Raw genomic sequence first — 20,422 nt, forward strand, 5'->3', positions numbered from 1 at the left:
AAGGCCAAAAACACTTCCCAGGCTTCCAAAAAATAAAATAAAATACAATAAAAATAATAAAACCCCAAGCAAAGAAAATCACACAAAAAAGCCCAAGCCCTGTTAATAAGGAGACTCCTGACCAAATCCAGCTATTTCTCAGTGTGACACAAACCTGTCCATGCAGCACAACCCAACCTTGAATTTTCACCAAAACACAACTCTGCAAGTTCTGGGGAAGGGAAAGCAGAGAAGGGAAACACCAGATACAAGTGGGTTTCCCCTGGCTACATCTGATTTAACCACCCTGGAAACAGTTTCCCAAGTAAATCTCACTGGTTACAGAGTCTTAACTGTTAGATACAGGAGACACGAGCCAAAAGCACTCTTACTGGCATTCAAGAGATTTTTTATCTACTGTTACTTCAAATATTAGTTTAATATCTTACAAAGTGCTCTTATTTATCAGTTGCTACTCCTACTCAGTGCTGCCCTATTCTGCCCTCTCAACTCCACAGCAGCAAAGAAACATTCTGGAAAACAGTAAAGACATAAAATCTGAATGCAGAGATGGCTCAAAGACTGATCTAAACACTGACCCACCTGGAGTTTTTTTATGCAGCACATGAAGCTATTAGTGTAAAGAAACAAAACTTTATTTTCCCTGTCCTCCACTTCATTTTCCCTCTCCTCATATTTTGGCAAGATCCAGAAACACACAGACTACTCTCAGCTTTACAAATGCCTGCTAATGTTTTGGTTTTTTTGAAGGCTATAGAGAAGTGAAAGCTTTAGAACAGGGACATTAAAGTGTTTTCAGGGATTTATGCAGCACCTTCCAAGCATCAGGAGGATCATGCAGGGAAAAACCCTGAGGTTTGAAATTCAGTTAACAGGCAGCAGAGCACCACTCACTCAGCGAAACAGAGAATTATTTAATCCCACCAAAATTCATATTCACAGTGGGGGATGTCAGGAGAGATGTGAGATAAAGAGAAGAACTTTACATTTGATTTTTAAAAAGGAGGAATGGCAATGGGAGAGGAAAGAAAGAGAAACAAAGATGATGTTTGGGCAGTGATTTCATACAGAGTCAGGATGGGTCTAGGACAGATCTTAGCTCAAATCAGGTGCCAAAAACAAGGACAAAATGGATGATGAGAACAACAGAAGGAGTGCAGGCAAGACAAAATGAGAAGAATTTTGATACAATTTGGATATGAAATCCCAAAGAGAAATCACAGGCAGGACAATGCCTGGATTACAGTGGGACTGCCAGAACAGCAGCACACACCTGAGGAACACCAAACCCAGCCTCAAAGCTGCTGGGACACAGCTACACCCTGCCAGGACACAAAGGCTGAGCCTCCCCACGATGCACACAAAAGCCTGGCACCTGAACTGCCACCTGCAGAAATCACACAGATAAGGCTGGATTAATAAACAAAGCCCATTAATTACAACAATCAAAAAGCAATTCATGAATAACAAGGCACTTGAGAAACCATCAAGACCAAAGTGTAGATAAACAGAAGTACAAGGAAAACAAGATTAATTGAAAAGAGTGGTCAGATAGGTGAAAAGCAGCTTCCACCTGGGGACAGACGGACCCAAACCTGCCCAAATTCATACCCAGAAATGCCAAGAAGAAACAGCCTCTGCTGATTTCAGTGGGAGAGAGGGAAACGGAGCAGGAAATCCAGACACAATTGATCAGCACAGGGAAGGAAGATAAAGCAGAAGTTGTATGCAAAACAGGTCAATAGAGTTCATTTTTTATGACAGGTGAGAGTAAAGCATATTTGCCCCGTGAATGAGAATAATGATAAGCATGTGGCAATCAATAATTTTCTCAAAATGGCACAATACATTTCAATTTCTTCAGCTTTGCTTGGACCAGAGCTTCTACTTGTGGACAGAAAAACCCTGTGTTGAGAGACCCATATGAAATCTTCAAATGGGAAATGTGTAAGTGCTCACTAGAGATCATGATTACCAAGTAACACTGATTATCCCCTGCATTTACAATTCAAAATCTTGAGAGTAAGTTCAGCCTATTTGGCTAAATACCACCTTTTTTTTTTTTTTAATGTATTTATCCCCTACTTTGGGGGTTTTTTAAACTATGCTTGTTATGCATGTGGAAAATGTGTTTGAACAGGCAAATCTTCAAACAGAAACAACGATTTTACTCATCACACAGAAAATTATAAGCTTAAAGCAGAGCTTTGGTATTTTATTATTTTGCTTTTTGTTGTCTTGTTGCATAAATCCCCTTTAACAAGGCAACATTTTAAGAAGCAAGCTATTAGTTTTTGAAAGCTAAGAAATTTAAGGTGGGAAAGTCCAAACTGACCTTGTCTTGTACCTACAAGATCACTCAGAGCATCCTACATGTTACACAACCTGCTGCAAACACATTATGAAACATTTAACCACAGCAAAGAGAACTCAGCCAAAGCTCCCTTTTCCAAGAGAAAACTTCTAGGTGTGCCTGGAAACAAACGAATTCACATTGCAGATGTGGAGATGCTGAGAAGGTTATCAAAGCTGCTCGTTTGTCAATAAAAGACTGATGGTTTGTGATGTGAATGCTCCTAATTAAGCTGCCCCAAAAGGCTGTATCAATATTTTTTATCCTGTTTTAGTTAGCAGGTTTATTTTATAGCAGACTGTCAGGCCTCAGCAGCACTCCTGAGTGTTCTTCACTTCAGCTCTGGCCCAGTTCTGCTCTAGGGTGGGTGTAAAAGCTGACCCCACCCCACAGAGGGGCTCCTGAGCAGAGAGGGAACAGCATCGTGCCCCAAAACACCCAGCCCTGCTCCCCAGAGCGTGCTGGGCATTCTGCTGCAACTGCTGCAGCACAGTCCTGTCAGCAGGAAAACGCAAATGTACAACAGGCAGGCCCAAATTCCACCCGGAGTTAGGGGCAAATCCATTTCTTGTGAAGAATCAAAGTAGTTCTTGCAACTAAACCCAAAAAGCCTCGTAGCCTGATCCCCAATAACCAGATTATAACTTCTGTACCAATAAGAAGAGATGGAGAAAATTTAAGCAAAACACATTCCACATTAGAAATCTCACCAGTTCACAGATAGGAAAATACAAATAAAGGGACTTCAAGTCTGGAGAAGAGCCTTTAAAAAGTTTATTATTGAGGCAGGAGAGGGATATTGCTGCCCAATTTTATAGAGTTTTAGATCTAAGGGCTCTCAGTATCACTGCCTGCAGAGTTTCACTCAGGTTTCCCAAACTGCAGTTTGTTTCTATTTAAACAATTCTCTGTTCTAAAGTCAGAGAAAAACTAATCACAGAAACTACCCTGCAGGAGAAAACCTGGAACTCTTGATCAGCCTCTTTGGTGTAATGAAAAAAATGGCCATTATTTCTTGTTCCTGATAATCCTGAAGCACCAACACAGCAGAAAGGAAGCGAGCTGGTTCTGTGGAGTGTTCAATTCTCATTGATGCACTCTCAAAAAGGGCTGACAGCCGAACTCAGGGAATTCATTACTGCTGATCACATCTGGGCAACGCGCAGCCAGCGAGCCAGCAGGCTGCTAAAGGCCAAATAAAAAACCTCTGCCAATGGGATACAAAAGATGCAGCGCCAAAAGCCCTCACAGCGCCCTTGGGACGCGTTCTAGAAGGTTTCACCTCTGCTACCGATACGGTGCAGGGGATTTTCCCTGCAGGAAGAACACGGTGGGCGGGAGCCAAGCTGCGAGTTCCAGACAGCGGGAGCGTCCCGGTGCTGTGGATACCCCCGGGCACGCTCCTGCCGGGGCAATTCCTGCGGGTCCTGCAGCCTGGGACCCCGGCGGAGCGGAACCTTCCCCGGGCCAAAGGGGGCAGCGGAAACTTCCCCGGGCCAAAGGAGAGCTGGTCCCTCTCCGGACACCGGGGAACGAATCTCTCCCCCGGCCCAAAGTGGAGCGGGTCCCTCTCCCGGGCCAAGGGGGAGCGGGTCCCTCCCCGCCTGGATCCCGACGCCGCCGGGAGGGCTCGGGAGGTTCCCCGGCCGCCGGCAGCGCCCGTCCCGGCACAGTTCCCGCGGGGAAAGCCCCACAGCGCGGGGAGGACGGGCCGGGGCAGCCCCGTTCCAGCCCCGTTCCAGCCCCGTCCCGCCCGCCAGCGCCGCTCCCTCCGCCCCCGCGGCCACCTGTGCGCGCTGTCCCCGCTGTCCCCGCACTCACCGGCGCTCCGGACCGGGCCGTGCCGGTGGCGGCAGCGCGGCCGCGGCGCCCCGCGGGCCGGGCCGGGCCGGGCCGGGCGGAGGCAGCGGCGGCGGTGCGGGCCCGGAGCAGGCGCGGCTCGCCCGGCCCCGCTGGCCCCGCTGGCTGCGCGGGCCCGCCGAGGAATCCCAGGAATGATGGAATTCTGCGGCGAGCAGGTGGGGAGCGCCGCCCGCCCCCATTGGCCAGCCGCCCGTGACGTCAGCGCAATTAGGGTAATGAGGCGCTGACGTCACATCCTCGCAGGTAGGGAGCGCGCGGGCCCGGCCCCGCCCCCGGGGGAGGAGGGACTCGGGGCCGGAGGGTCCCGGGTTCGAGCCCCGGGAGCGCCACCGGGGGACGGGAGAGCGCGGCGGGGACGACGCTGCTTCTCTGCCGCCCTGCTCCAACCCTAAACATTTTCCTCCCCCCGCGGGAAAAGCTACTCTGAACTAAACCTACAAGAAAAGAACAAAAAAATAGTGTATTTCAAGAACAAAGCACTTTTTAAAAGCAGAAATGTGCGTTTCGAATTAAAGCACGCTGTCACAGCATCTGACAAAGACGCTCGGTATCCCAAGCCACACCGAAACACGCACAAGTGACGAGTTTCGGAGCCGGCTGTCACTCCCTCGGCCCGGCTGGAGGATGGGGTCGCATCCCCGTCCTCCGCACGATCTGATGAGAACTGGTGCGAGCAGCTCCGGCACTTTCCTGTTTACTGCTCGCACTGCAGAGGGGTTTTACAGAATCCCTTCTCCCGAAGTGACTCACTCAGCCTGGGAGGAGCTGCCTGCAGCCGGATTTGAGTGAGAGTAAAGCTGAGCCCTCGTGGTCACCAAACTGCTCCTCTCCCTTCCGTCTGCAGCGCTGGAGCTCCTCGGCACCGCTGCACAAAATCTGGAAATTCCGATTTCCAGCGCATGTCTAGAGCATCCCGACCTGGACACCAAGGATGGCACCTGTTCCCAGCATCCCAGCACAGCCTCGGCCGTTCCCACCGCAGCCCCCATGCCAAGGGTGCCATTTCCAGCCATTCAGGAGCAAGTCTTGCTAAAATTTTGCCTGGTTTTAGCAGTGTTATCAAATCAAGCTGTCGGGCAGCTTGTGCATCTAGAGGAGCCACTTCCCCGAAGCCAAGCCAAGGTTTCTCCAAGGCACTCTGAAGAACCTGGAAATGCTGCTCCCAGGCTTGCAGAAATGAATCCCGGAGCAGGAGAGGACATGGGAAAGTGCTGCACTGATCTGCGGACCACACTGAACATCAGTGGTCACCAAACAGGTCCCAGAACGGTGCATTTTATCCTAAAAGGATCTGAGGCGGCCTCAGGCGGGTCTTGGAGTGCATTGCAAAGGGAAAGAAAAGGACAATAACTCAACCTGAGCCTTAGGGTTGCAGATTGTGGTGGAACCCAAAAAGAGCACAGGGCAGCAGAAATAGAGTGTCTCTGTGGAATTCCGCTCGGGGCATTTCCCGTGTCCAGCTCCTGCTCCCTCGCTGTGACAATCAAGGCACAAGCACAGAAAAGGCACCACAACTGTGCTTGCTCGAGGAAGAGAAGCACGGAGGCACAGCAGGGTTTATTTGAGATGTTGGAAGTGGGATTTCTGCACGGAACGGTGGAAGGAGCACGGCTCCCACACACAGCCAGAGGTGCAGCCAAAGCAGGAGCCCAGCCAGGGCTGTGGGAGGTGCGGGCAGGGAGCGGCCGGGGATGAACCCACACACCCTGGACTCGGATTCCCTGAGACATCCAGAGCTTGTGAAGGCTCTGGGCTGTCCAGTTCCCTTTTAAAAGTCCATCAAAATCATGCTGACGCTGAAGTATTTTCATATCCTTGCAAGGACAGGTCATGAGATCTCCGGGCCACCAAAAGCTAGCCAAAAGCACATTCCAAACCTAAATTAAATCCAGATTTAGGCTCCACACACTCAGGACATCTAATAGGAACACTTCAGTTGATTAAAAAAATGAAATGCATATAGAGTCAGAACAACCATGAACATAATTTTATACATTTTGCAAAACCTTCATCTGTGATATCTATAACAATATAATTTAAACATCGATATTGTATTAATAGACTACTGGAGATTATTTTCATTACCAGCAAGCAAGAAGAGGAGTCTGATGATCTAATATTTGGGGAAAAAGTAGTCAAAACAGTAATGTAGAACTTGTTTGAGAAAACAAGATACTGGACAAGAAAAATACCATTGAATATGGAAAACAAAACCACAGGCACTGAGAAAATATCTGAACTAGACATTGGTACTTATCACAAGAATCAACTGCTGCAGACTAATTACAAGACTTTTTAATATGTATCTCTGAGGAAAAAGTCTGCCTCTCCTGTTTCTAACTGCTGGAGGGAAGAGGTGGGAAGGGTTTCTTTGTTTAACCAGACAGAGCTCCTGGGATGAGGAGGAGCTTGAGAAAGGAGAGGTCAAAACAGCTTTTGATCCTTTGGAGCTGCTATTACAGCTCCCAGCAGAAGTTTTAGATCAGGATATTTATTAAACATCTAAGGAGCCTGAGGAGCATCAGCTGGCTGGGAACAGTGATAGACAGATTTCCATTGCAGTGAGGTGTCAACATCTGTAGAAACCAAAAAAAAAATGAAGTGCAAGTTGTCAAACGGGAATCTTGGAATCTTGGAAAACAGATCCTAACTCAGCACAAGAAAACCCTGTTGTAGCTGCTGAACTCAACACATGCTGCTCACCAGGCAAATTCACTGATTAGGAAAGCAAACCCAATCTTGGGTGATGAGCTGTATTTTGTTTTGCTCAGGTGTTAAAATTTGGTTTTCATTTAGCAGGAACATTCTAACCCAATGCTATCAAAGGCTCTTTGCTGACTCAGATAGCAGAAAAAATTCATTTTGCTGAATCCCCAAAACTCACCAAGATACCTGAAGGTCTGTAGCTGAACTAAAATAAAAGTCGTGCTTCAGCACCCAGATATGATGCAAATCCTGGGATGCCACTCCTGTTCCAAATGTACATTAATCACCAAAAATTAATCACATTCTTCACAAGGAATGGCCAAAGCAACAGAAGGCTTTACCCTGTGTGAGGGAGCTGGGACTGTGGCTGGCTGTGGCTCTCAGCTGCCTCAGGACCATGTTTTAAGATTTTTTTGAGTTTTTTTTCAGTATAGAGGCATGAGAAGTCCTGAAACCAGATGGCAAAACCCCATATTCTAGCACATTGCAGTCTGAAAGGAAATCCCATGGCCAAGTCCTACAGACTTTACTCAACCATTAATCCTGAAATTATTACTGAAATTGTCTGGCATCTGTTCCATGACCAACCAAGAAAATAAAGCATTTCCATTATAATAGGAGTTGGTTAAAAATGCCCTGGGCAAGTTCCTCCCTCCACATGGCCCCAGCAGTGGCACACCTCACTTTTGGGACAGGCTGCAGTGTTGCCCACCAAGGGACCCAAAGGGACCCAGGCCTGGCCTGCTGAACGATTTGTGAGTGATTTCAGTGATTTCTAAGAGCAGCAGCAGGGGCCAAGAGTTGTGTGGCTTCAATCAATAGTGCAAGTGTAGAGCTGCAAAAAGCTCTGTTTTCCTTAGGTGCCCATCTAAGGAAGGAATTTTCCAGCTGGCATCACTGCATGTTAAAAAACCAAGGAATTTATGGAAGTTCTTCCAATTTCTTGCTGCCATCCTTTTTGGTTTTCAAACAGCAACAATACAGATGCTTCTTTTCCACCAGCCAGGAATGCCTCAAGTTCCCTGGAGTCTGCAGAGAACTCAGTGTGTACCAAACTCTGCACAAAGATGGTGCAGTTGGTGCCAAAAGCAAACATTTTCTCCAAGCTATCACAAAGGTGCATTATTTGTCACAGGTTTAATGAGGCATGGCAGTGCCTTGCCATCCCTGTCAGTCCAATTACAGAGCATGTTTCCATCTATCCACACCTTCTTTAATGAAACAGCTTCCATTTACACCAAGTGACAGCAGCCTTTAAAATCAATCTCAAAGCACGTTTTATCACACACAAATTACATGGCCTCAGAAGCAAACACCTTTTCAGCAATGTTAACACTAAACTCTAAACTCTGAATCTAAAACCTTTCCTTGCAAAAATCCACATTCAGCTGCACTGCAGCCCAAAGCTGCCTTCTACAAAAACACACCCAGCATTCACTATACATAAGATTTAATTTTTTCTGAAGATAGTTTATTATTCATTACACCACAATGTGTTAAATTGCAGTAATTCCAGCCAGACAAGTTGATCCAAACTGTAAGTTGATGGAGATGGTTATTTATTACCTGCTTCAAGACAAAGCTTGCCCTCTTCATAATTGTCTGCTCCATCATCCAAGGGAAGATGAAAAGAGACAGAATAATTTCAGTTGGAGCAGGGTCAGAACAGCAGCATCATCTCCAAGCAAACAATGAGATACTTTCAGACTCAGACAGAACCATGAACACCACTAACTCTGCTCTTTCAGGACATTTAACCACAGGTACTTTTTGCTTGCTTTGTTCTAGAAAAGATTTCACCCCATGGAGGTTCCCATAAGATGAAGACTGACAAGACAGCTGAAAAAAAAATAAATATAAAAAAAAGGAGTGTCAGATTAATAAAGTAAAAGCAACCCCTGGCCACAAGCCACTGGTTTGAATTTGTTAAAGTTTCATTAAATGCTGATAAAAAGACCACAAATGGTTCACAGCAGAACTCCAAATGGCAAATTTAGTGTAAAGGAAAGGTCAGTACAGTCAGTGATCCACGGCTGAAGGTAAATATTCCCAGTAACCTCTTTCTAATGCACCTTTTACTTATGCAGTGAACATCCACATAATAGATTTAACTCCCTATTTGATTTGTATCCTGTCTTTCACACAGGACCAGATGAACTTCAGTCTAAGTGGGATCATTAAAATCATGAACAGGTTGCAGCTAAAGATGAGATACAAAATTATTTTCAGAGTTTCCACATTAATTCATGGTAAGCTACACAATTTACATACACTTGCAGGCTGTAAGAAAAGGTTCCTCAGGGTTTCTTCTAAACCAAAGCCACTAGCAGCAGGTGACTGGGCACCAATGATGTTAAAGCCCTTTGGAATATCCATCTATCAGCTCCAGGATTCCCATGGAGCCACTCTGAAAGAACCAAGCTCAGCCTCATTGGCTGCATGCAAACATCCACCCCGACTTCCACACTGTCCCTGTGGGCCAGCTCTGGAGTCCTTACAGCCTCATTGTGCTAATTACTGATGCTAATTGGCATCCTTCCTGACTGGGGCTTTCTGGACTAAGGTCACTTATCTCCTCAGGACAAGTGGACTCTCTCCTCAGCTTTCCAGGTGTGCCCTTTCCTGGGCTTTTTCCCCAAATAGCTCACGAGGAGGGGGTTGGGTTCTGCTCCCAGAGAAGAGGGACAGGACAAGAGAAAAAGGGCTCAGGGTGTGCCAGGGCAGGCTCAGGATGGACACAGCAGGAATGTCTCCATGGAAAAGAGTTCAGGACAGGCTCAGGATGGACACAGCAGGAATCTCCCCATGGAAAAGAGTTCAGGACAGGCTCAGGATGGACACAGCAGGAATGTCTCCATGGAAAAGAGTTCAGGACAGGCTCAGGATGGACACAGCAGGAATCTCCCCATGGAAAAGGGCTCAGGACAGGCTCAGGATGGACACAGCAGGAATCTCTCCATGGAAAGGGAGGTCAAGCCTTGGCAGGGGCTGCCCAGCGAGGTTTGGAGTGCCCATGGCACTCAGAGCTCTGGGCTGGGGCCAAGGTGGGGACTGGGCACAGCTTGGCCTGGATGGACTAGGAGGGCTTTTCCAACCTCAGTTATCCTATGATTCTCTAATACAAGCAACACATTCATTTTCAATTCTATACTGGAGACAGAATCCTGCTAAAATTAGTCACAGATAAACTAGAAAACAACAGAGGAGACATCCTTTAAACAACAAAAACCATAAAGCAAAATAAACTAGACCTTCACTTTAAAAGCAGCTGTGTGAGTACTACCCTTAAATATAATCCACTTAAAATAGCTGTAAGAATTGAAGGTGCAGTGATGGATTTCATCACCTACTGCTGTCTGCAGGGAACTCACCTCCAAACTGCCCAAGTGCTGCTGGCTCAGTCTCCTCCTCAGCAGGAATCTAACACAGAGCTGCCGGGACAGAGTTAACAGGGGTGTGCAGAATGAGCACAGTCTCACCCAACCCCAGATTTGGGAGGCAACGAGGGGAAAGAAACAGAGAAAAAAAAAATTGTCTAGAATTTCTTGTGCAAATAATTTGGTTTTAAAAAGCTTTGCCCCAGGCTGTAAAGCCAAAGCACTGTGACAACATCGTGAGGCAGACATTGGGAGCTGCTCTGTGTCAGCCCTTCCTGAAGCATCCTAGGAAGGGAAAAACTTCTTGGCTCTCACTCTTGTACAGACAGTGAGCCAGACACTTCACCACTGCTGAGAGCAAGACAACTTGAGAAAGAAAAAACCAAAACCACAAACAAAACCAAAAAAACCCCACTGAATGCTTCCCCCTCATGCTTCACCATGAATTTTAAAATAGGAGGTTTGGAGAAGCTTTGGCAGGAAGCAGAGATTAAGCAAATAATCACTGTGTGGGAACACAAGCTTTCAAATTTACCAAGTGCACCATGGAGCTAAAGAGATCCCATGTAGAGAAGTAATACAAATTAATTCAATAATGAGATGTTTTACTATTTACTTGGCTTATTTAATTGAGATGGGGAGGTATCTTAAATATCAGGTTCAAGGCTTTTAAAGAAGGTTTCAGTACAACAAAGGGAAGTGAAGGAACCAAAACACAGAGTGTTTGTTTTTGGTCAGTTTTTGCTTTGTTTTCCTTTAAAGACAGCTCCATGTGGCTGCAAACTCCTCAAGATCAAATGTAGTCAAATTGAAAATGAGGAAGAATCCTCTATACCCACTACACTTGCACAGATTTTCAGTCTGTCTTTGCAGCTGCAAGACCTTCCATTTCTCAGAAAAAAATTGTGTAACCACCCAAACAGTCCCCACCACTACTGGAAAGGATTTGGCAGAGTGCTGGATTACGAAGGCAAAAATCACATGGAAGTTCTAAGACTAAAGATGTAAATAAAATATTTGAGTTTGCATGAATAATTTCAGAATGTATAGGCTGAAGCTTCCTGCTCATGTAGTAAAACTTCATCAATTTCTAAACATTTCTGATTGAAGCAGGCTGAGTAAGAGGTTAAAACATGCAGGAGTAAAGTGATTACTGCCTCTCCCTAAGGCAGTCATTAAGCTCAGGATCAGTTAGCAACTGTGGTGGAGATTTTTATCTAAAAAACAGGTAAATAAGGTCACTGAAAACTTTGTGAAACCATAGTATCAAATGTGACAGAGCAACTGTCGACTCAAACAAAAAGCAGGCCAGAAAACAGCCATGTAGAGGTAATGGCTCGTTTTCTGCAGCAGGGAATACAAAGAAAATTCATTTTTTATACAGACTATACGGCCAGCAGAGTGACTTTGAAAGTGAAGAATACTTTGTCCTCTCTCAACACCTTACCCAGGAAAAACCATCAGACACACACTGATATTCTGACCTTCAAAGCATATTTCAACTTCAATTCTATTTTTACATTAATTGCTGGGAAAAGGCATGAGTCACAGCCCTGCTTGGATCTCCCTGCACTGGACACTCACCAAGGGCTGTGTTTATTCCAAACTTTCCCAGGTCAGAACAGGCTCTTGCTTTATCACCTCAGTGTGAAGAACAAGGTTCAGCTGCCTCAGCCACCCAGGAATCCTGGCCTCTGTCTCCAGCTTGATCTCCCCGGTTTTGGCACAGATGTTTGTTGCAAAGGAAGCTCTGGGATGCTGTGAAGTATTTCTGCCAGAAAGGGATCCCAGGATCCCAGCTCAGCTGTCTGCTGCCCACGGGCACCTTCCCTGTGCTCAGGCTGCAGCACTGACTCCAATCTGCTGACAGGGAAGGTCAACAAAACCTAAAGAGAAGCCTCAGGGAAGCCCAGGTGAGAAACACAGGCTCTGCACTTACAGACACAGCTGGGATTTGGAGGGTCCCACAGTCAGGCACCTGGAGAAACTCCCTGCTCCAACACTTGGACAAAGGGGAAATGTACAAGCCATGAAGAACACGTCATGCATCTGCTGATGGAAGTCAGCAGCCTGTGTGGTTCAGCTCTGTGCCCTCCCCAAGCTGAGTTTAGGAGCAGCCAAACGATTATGTATGCAGGCAAATTTTTGATTTTTTGATTTCCCCTTCTTTCTGTGTCATCCAGATCATTCCCTCTGGAGCAGGAGCTGCTCCACACTCCCCTGGCACTGTGCATGTCAGAGGCAGTGAGGCCCATGCTGCTGACTCACCTACACAAACCCTCAGGAGTTTGATTGGGTCCAGGCTCTTCATTACAAAGAAGCCTTTTAAGACATCAGAAATAAATCATCTGCCTGGTTGCCTTTAATGAAAGCTCTGTTACACAGGAAAAAGGGGGAGGGAGCATGAAACAATATCCATGGTGGAACAGCTAAGCCAGAAAAGAGGGATGTTTGAAGAACAGAATGAAAGACTTGAGAATTAAGTCAAGACAAGAAACAATAAAGTATGGAAATGGAGCAGGAAGGTACAAACAGGAAAGTCACAAATGCAATGAAAGGCTGAAGTGACTTTTTTTAGGTGAAAGAACAACCACACCTCAATAGGACAAAGAGGCAGTAACATATTCCCATGTCCCGACTTCCCGTGCAACAATCCCCGGTTATTTTAGTGGATTACAGTTGTATGAGCAGAAGAAATCATTTCCACACAACTGGTGGGGAACTTCAAAAGCAGCTAACAAGGCTGAAATCAATCTCTCTTCTCTTAAAAGTTTTACATAGCAAAGCCCTGTAACAACTGCCCCAAGTATTCTCTTAACAATGGCGAGGAGTTCAGAGTGAGCTGCTCAGGGCTATGATTCATTCGTGGCTCTCTGCCAGAAAAATAAATACGTTCAAGACCAGTGGCCCCAAGGGGAAAGGTAGGCCACTCTTTAAAAAGCACAAGATGAATGATTTACAGAGCAGAATCCAGTTTTCAGCCTATATGGATGAGGAGGAAGGACTTTTTTACATCTCCCAGAGATTTAGTGCACAGACTGGGATACTGGCAGTGCACCAACAGATGGAGGGAACTGGGAACAGTCGAGCTGGGATGTGCAGAACTCACTCCAAAGAGCAAGAAATGACCTCTCATATTGCTGTACACAGAGCTCATCCAGCCCTGCAGTGGGTATCCAGCAGCACAAGACAAACAGCTCAGGTTGCAGGAAGTGCAGTAAAGTCCCACCTGTGCAGGGACAGAGGGATCCTCTGGCAGAGTGACAGTGACAAACAGCTCAGAGCTGGGCAGGGCCTGACTCCACACAGCATCTGCTGCACAATAAAAATACTGAATTAGCTGCTAAAGAGCAAGCAGTACTTTGCTTTTTTCCTTTCTCCCCACAAGAACATTATTTCTGGATAAATGCTCAGCCAGCAAGGTGCAGGATGGAGACTGGGGCTTCACTGTGGGAGTGAGGCCAGCTCAGATCACACCAGCCTGATCTGGCACTGCCCTCTGATGTTCTGAAGCACCACCTCAGGTAGCCAGCACCTCCAGAAACACCAAACCCCACTTTTAAGTGTGTTTTTAATATTCAGAACATTCTCTTCAACTCTTTTGCTAAGGGCTTTTAAAAGAAAGCTGCTTTGAAGTGCTAGCAACTGCATTCCATCATTAAAAAATTCCAGATTTACCTGGAAGTGGCTTAAATCCCCAAGTTCCACTTTTTGTAATAAGAACTTTTCAAACTGGGGACTTTGGCCTCTTACTAATAGGGCCAGAGAATGCCAGGGCCATACAAACATTCTCTGCCCCCATAAAAAGGTTGTACCATCAGCAAAGGGACATTTGAGGGGATTTGTTTCACACATTCTATCACCAATGGAGAATGCAAAGTGTTAAGAACCTGCCTCTGACCTTAGAAAGTTTCCCAGTGATTTATTTCCTATTTCACAGTAATTATTTCCTGAGTCTGGATTAAAATTTCAAACTCTAATATGTTAAAATAAGCAATATTTAAAAGTTTCCCTGTGATTAAAGCAAGCCTGTATGAGCCTCTCTTACATACAACAATGTATTTTCTATTGGCTTTCTTAAATTTATGCCCTGAACTTCTCCCTGGAAACAATTAGCAGACAACTTCAGTGCAGGAATTATTTTTTAAAGTGAGATCACTAAATCAAATGTAGCTTGAGAGATGGCCCTGATGATCACATAATACACAAGGAAAAAAAAACCAAATATGTTGATCAGGAAAGATATATTTTATTTCCTTTTTTTTAACCATTATTATTTTTATCATTGACATTCTCACAAGGAAAATGAAACCTTGGCTGAATTTATTTCTATTAAAGAAAACTTCCCAAATTAGCAAACCCACCTGAGTCAGTGTGAAGAATATTTTATTTCCAAAAGATCTTCCCAATTTATTACACCAGACACAGATACTGCCAGCAATACCCATTCTTTCATGGCATGATTAATGTAACAAGGCATGTAAAACTCCAGTTCTCTTTAATTTAGCTAATTCAAAGAGAGTTCAAGATCCATCTTTCTGGGCAGTATTTTAAAGGAAAAAAAAAAGATAATCAAAGAAATCAAACAATCTGTGCTTTTGTTCATAATATTCCCAATTTTCAAGTGTTTTGATGGAATCTTCTGCCAAAAACAAATATTGCATGTTTGCCCAAACAGATCCATGGAATTCTGATTTTCCTTCCAACTCTGGCCCTTGTGACAACGTCCATGAACTGGACACTTTTCATCTCAGCCTCATGACAGGAACACGATTTCATTGTTATTAAATATCCTTATTTATTAACATTATTAAATATCCTTATTAAAGGATGGGACACCTGCCAAGCTGCTCACTGAAAATCAGTGTGGCAGTTTTTGGGATTCAAGATGTCACAGGGAGCATCCTCAGAGGAATTCCAAGGATGAAGTTGGCAGGGCAGGAATGTCAGGGGACAGTTTCATATCTACTGAAAACTCAGTGGATTCTCCAGCTCTGTAAATCCCTGAAAGAACTACATCTGGGATACTGATTATTTTGAAAAATACTCCGAGGGGATTTTGGGAAGTAAAGCTACCAACACATAGAAAATGAGTGAGTTTGGGTTTTAGTCCATCTGTACAATTAATCTTTTATACTGTGAGTTCTTCAAAATATACAGAAAAATTCACTTCAGTATTTACAGAGTATAATTCCTTTGCCCTACTGCCAACAAACCCCCCATTTTAAAAGTTTCTATTTCATTAGGAAAATTGGGCATGTAAATCATCAGAACAGACTTCTTAAATGCACTGTAATCTTCCCAAGTATGCAAAGTCACATCTGTAAAACATTTAGAGAAAAAGTACCATTTATTTACCCATACACAGTATGTAAAGACTCAGGATGTCTTCTTTAACCCTCCCTTTGTCATCTTATATAATTTCCTCAAGCTGTAAGTTACAGATTTCTTTGCCCCTAAAAAAGAAGAAAGAAGAGAAAAAATATCAACATTTAGCAAGGCTGACTCAGCCAGAAGGTGCTTAGTGCATCAAATGAAGGATTTCCCTGGGGGAATGACAGCCTAATCCAGCAGGCAGACATGCAAATAACCTTCCTGTCACTGTCAGAACACAGAAAATAATGCCACCAAAAATACTTCTAATGCTATCAAAGCACAGCAACTAGAGCAGAACTGTGGTAAATACCACACCATGGCTACAAAGGCAGACTCTCAGTCCTCAGAGACCCAGCAGCAGTCGTTGCCTCCAAGCATTTCTGAGTTTTACACGTGATGGGACTGAGGATGACTCCCAAAAAATTTGTAAATGTATCCTTGGAGTTAAACAATTTCTGAAGTTCTACCTGAGATGAGCCTTCTCTTACAGACCTAGAGTAAAAACCCCCACGGGCTTTTGCTGGGCTTAGTCATGGAATATTTGTGAATTTAAAAACAAAACACTGTCAGTCTTGGCATTTCAGGGGGTTTCTGAGATCCCAGCCACTGCAGCTACTTGCTTTTCCTTTTTTGTTTAAAAGATCACCCCAAACCAAACAAATCAACTCCAACCTAACACACAGAGTGAGTGCTCAAATCACAGCACAGTCTAATCACACCCTTACAAATTTACAACTGAAAAGACAACTTTTCAGTGCTGCACAAAAAGCTCTAATTTTGACTGGTGCACAGATTAAAGGTGTAGTAGATTATATTTACTATAATCTTTCCTATGTTTATTTAATTGAACACCTGACAAGAGTGACTAAAAATACACAAGGAATTCAGCCAAAAGTCACATAATATCACAGCCCAGAACACAAGAAAAGATTTGCAACAAACAAGGAACCTCAACCCAAGTTTAGCCATGTGCTGTACTGGATTTTTTTTTTTTGGGGGGGGGGGAGAGTGGGACTGGAATAATAATATTTGATTTGGAAAGACCTCGAAAAATGAAGAAAGTAAAAAAAAAAATAAAACTATTAAAGAGAATATTTTAAGTGATAGATGCACTCAGAGTCGAGTAGCAAGAAGTCAAATGAGTAGGAAAAGTGCACACTCTTATTTCTGAAGGAATGTGGCAGAGTAAGAAACCTCTGCTAACAAATAGACTGCAGAGAATCAGTTCTGCACTTCTCATGTTTCCAGCTGCCATTGAAATAAACTCAACTTCACCTTTTGTAGGAAAACATCCGTATATGTATTTTGAACTGACAAACCCATGTGCCTCCCATGTGTACGCTCCAACTTTTCCATATTTACCAGGTTTTTGCAAAAGCGAGCACGCTAATGGAGTCACGGCAGCCTTTTCTTTGCAGCATCTCAAATAACAAATAAATAACCACGTAAATCCTGAAGTGCCTGACAAGCCTGCACACAGAGCACCAATTCCTGCAGCAGCACAAAGGCAGGCTGAGCTTTGGCACAGCACAAATGAAAGAAGAAATCAGAATTGTGTCAAATTGTGGCTCTGCAAGTGCCCAAGCTGCGGGATGCAGCCCCTCTGATGGAGGAGTTGCTGCTCTGCCATTCCAATGAATTCCAGGTGCTGCTGGAAGTGCAGCACAGCTGCTGCAGGGGAAGCGCTGCTCTCAGCCTGCCCAGCTGCTCTGCCCGTGCAGCAGGGATCCTCCTCCTCCTCCTCCTGATCCTCCTCCTCCTCCTCCCCGAGCTCCAGCCAGCGTGTGGAACGAGCTGCTGGCCCAGCACAGCTTTGTCCATCCAGCTGCTCACTCACAGCTGCAGGAAAAGCTAATGGCTGCAATTACGGCTCACTCCCCCCATCTGAAGCAGTTGCACCGCATGAAAATGTCTTTCTGCTTCAGCTCTGAGTCTGTGACTTGGTGGTTCCACCTCCTGTTCAGACTTTTCCACTGTAGGACACAGAACAAAGCCCTGCTGCTCGTGGCACCGAGCCCGCAGCGTTTCGGTGTGAGCACAGCCCGGCTCTGCTTTCACTGAACCATCCACACTGATCGGGCTGGCAGCCCCCAGAGCTTCCTGCTAGGTTTGCCTGGCTGCAGTGCCCTGCATTTCCCTCTCATGCATGGACTGCTGCACAGCTGTCATGTGGAGCAAATAATTATATATTTGTAGTGTGGCATGCACAGACACATGCATATTTACAGTGAAGCCAGCAGTTATCTGCTCAGGCAGCCAACGAATAGAGTAGTTATCACAAAACCAGAATATTTTATATGTAAACCTGCTCCTTAAAAGAAAAAAAAACTTTGAAAACAAATGCTGTTCAGAACATTCGTGCTAACTTAAAAGTATCTTGGGCAAATGCTTCAACTGTTGGTTTAATCTGTAAGATTGTATTTATAGAAATTTTTTCAAGGCTTGCAGCATTCCTTGAGGAAAATATAAAGAAGAAGGAAGCTAAAGAAGTATCAACATCTCCTTCAGAGGAGCTAAATATAAGAGTTGCAGAGTGAGTTCCCAAAGCCCAGGCAGGCTCTGGCTATGTGGGAAAACAAATCAAACCCTGGTGCCATCTCTAATGGGAAACAGAGAGGCAACCTCACCACAGCCTCGAAGAAATACACAGGCACATTTTCAAAAACTAAATAGGGCATTTAACAACAAACAAAAACACAGAGCTGGGGCTCCACTTGAAAACCACATTGGCAGAGAAAGATGAGAAAAGCTCTCTCAAATGGGTTGAAATTCCTTCTTGTGCTCCTTGCCAGTAATGTTCATACCCAGCATGGCAGCTCAGCACAGCTATTGCTGATTTACCACTGAAATTCCAAATGCTGGACACTGCACTGCCATGCTGTGAGCAGGCTTCTCACCTTTGCTGGTGTTCTTAAGATAAAATAATCAGTGAAAGAAAACAGATTGGGTCCCTCAAAACACTTCAAAAAGAGTGATGGCCAGCTAATGAAAACTTTCTTTTGCAAGCCAAGTATTTGTACAGTTATTAGGAACAGCAATAAATAGTCAGAGCTTAATGGAGCCACAGACTTCATGATTCTCTTTCCAAATTCTTTTATTTTAAGCTACTATTCCTGACATAAGCACTGCAGAAGGTCAGAGCCTTATATTTCTCCTAAAGTCTCTACTAGAAAGTGTGAAAATAGGTCTTAGGGGAACAGAATATTAAACAAGATTTGGAAAAAGAATAAAGAAAGAAGTGCAGCATCCTCAGGGACTGAATTTAAAGCTCCACACTTTCCTGTAAAACACATTCCTTGCCTGAGTCAAGCAAATACTTGACTACATGCAGGAACTACATTCCTGTTTTCTCTGTGTAAATTCTGTATCCTATGAACATGGAGAGCCCCAAGAGCTGGCACAGCCAGGAATGCTGCCCCAGTGATGCATTTTAAATTAAGAATCCATGACTGGGAGAAAATCTTCATTGGAAGATACTGACAGATTTAAGGTAAACTCAATCATAAGTGTTTGGAGACAAATAGTAACAAAAAATTAAAAAGGGCAAAAGGTTTTTGCTAATTAACTCTAAAGCCATGGACACCTATCCCTCCTCAATTCCAGGGCAGATCACACAAACATCACACCTCAAAACTACTGAGGTGATAGCCCTGAGCAGTTAAATTTCACTCCTGAATTCTGTCTCTAAGGGTTTTGACCAGATTCTGGCAGAAGAGTGTAAATATATTTAAAAAACCCAAAAAACCAACAAAACTAAACCATGCAAAAAAAGCAAGAAAAATCCACTCCTCCAAGCCTCCTTGCTCAAATTTGGCTTGTGCTGGAGGCAAAGGACCAAAATTGCCTTGCTCTACCTAAATCAAGTCATAAAAATATGTTTTCACCACTAAAACCACTAGTAGAAAATAGCTTTTAAATACAACTCTACATTACTGATTAGAAGGAAACTACAGTTTGTTTCAAAGGGAAAAAAGCCACTATATATAAAACAAAAAGCAGTTAAGACCGAGGGAAATAGAGACATTTTACAAATAACTGATTTCAGGTGCAAGAATCAGAAACCATGATAAAAATTACAGGTGCTACTCCAAGATACATTGGGACCCCCCAAAGTGCCAGTGCCAGGAGAGGCTGGCAGTGATTTACTGCATGAACACACACGAGGAGCTCTGGAGAACAAAGACAGAGCAAATAATCTCCACAGCTTTTAACTGTTCCTGTTCTACTCCTGCACTTACCCAGCTCTGCCCACTCAGAGGGGCACTCAGGATAACTGGAATTCAGCAGGAATAACACTGTCTCTCACTCCTCCCTTCCTATTATTTTGCTCCTCAAAATCTCCTTTTCATAGATCCAGAAACTGAGGAAATGAAAGCTGATGTTGTTGTTTGGTTTGTTTATTTAAGAGTCACACAGACTCCAGTCCCTTTCAGCATTTTCTAATTTTGCACTAAAGCCTCTGCTTTAAATGTTGCTTTTATATCCCAGAGACTTTTCATGAAACACACAAAAAGTTTATTCTTTAAACTCCTGTAGCAAGATATTCTTGGAGCCCTGTCATTTCTCCTGTGTGAAATCAGAAGGCCCATGTTGATAGAAATCACACACATTCTTACCAGCTGTCAGGATGGTTTTAGCACTCTGCACTATACTGGAGGGTCTCACAATTCCTGAAATGCCTGCAGAGGGAAAAGCACACAGATGTTACCCATCTCAGCACTTGTGTGGAGATTTTATCCCCTCCACC

At 44.4% G+C, this 20,422-nt stretch overlaps 2 protein-coding genes across 13 annotated transcripts in view; both read right to left on the bottom strand.

The window, feature by feature from the left end:
• Positions 1-20,356, bottom strand: part of VGLL4 (vestigial like family member 4) — a 93,832-nt gene extending 73,476 nt beyond the window's left edge. The window contains exons 1-2 of one of the 4 annotated variants that reach the window (XM_088171691.1): positions 20,292-20,356; positions 15,658-15,755 (exon numbers count right to left, since the gene is read on the bottom strand). Coding sequence is in view for 2 of the 4 variants with exons in the window: in XM_088171689.1 (XP_088027815.1) it covers positions 1,274-1,461 (188 nt within the window). In the remaining 2 variants the exon portion in view is untranslated. Of the gene's footprint in view, positions 1-1,273; positions 2,161-4,174; positions 4,197-13,528; positions 13,615-15,657; positions 15,756-20,291 lie in introns of those variants that run through there. The other 3 variants (XM_088171690.1, XM_014869763.2, XM_088171689.1) reach the window with 3 other exon arrangements.
• TAMM41 (TAM41 mitochondrial translocator assembly and maintenance homolog) overlaps positions 1-20,422 on the bottom strand; it is a 38,550-nt gene that overhangs the window by 6,568 nt on the left and 11,560 nt on the right. For 2 of the 9 annotated variants that reach the window (XR_015806121.1, XR_015806120.1), the window contains exons 7-9: positions 20,292-20,354; positions 15,658-15,755; positions 13,529-13,614 (exon numbers count right to left, since the gene is read on the bottom strand). Coding sequence is in view for 3 of the 9 variants with exons in the window: in XM_088171694.1 (XP_088027820.1) it covers positions 15,679-15,755; positions 20,292-20,354 (140 nt within the window). In the remaining 6 variants the exon portion in view is untranslated. Of the gene's footprint in view, positions 1-6,188; positions 6,793-8,355; positions 8,762-13,528; positions 13,615-14,528; positions 15,756-20,291; positions 20,355-20,422 lie in introns of those variants that run through there. The other 7 variants (XR_015806117.1, XR_015806118.1, XR_015806116.1 and 4 more) reach the window with 7 other exon arrangements.

Source organism: Sturnus vulgaris, chromosome 11 (genome assembly GCF_052056855.1).
Source record: "Sturnus vulgaris isolate bStuVul1 chromosome 11, bStuVul1.hap1, whole genome shotgun sequence".
NCBI lineage: Eukaryota > Metazoa > Chordata > Aves > Passeriformes > Sturnidae > Sturnus > Sturnus vulgaris.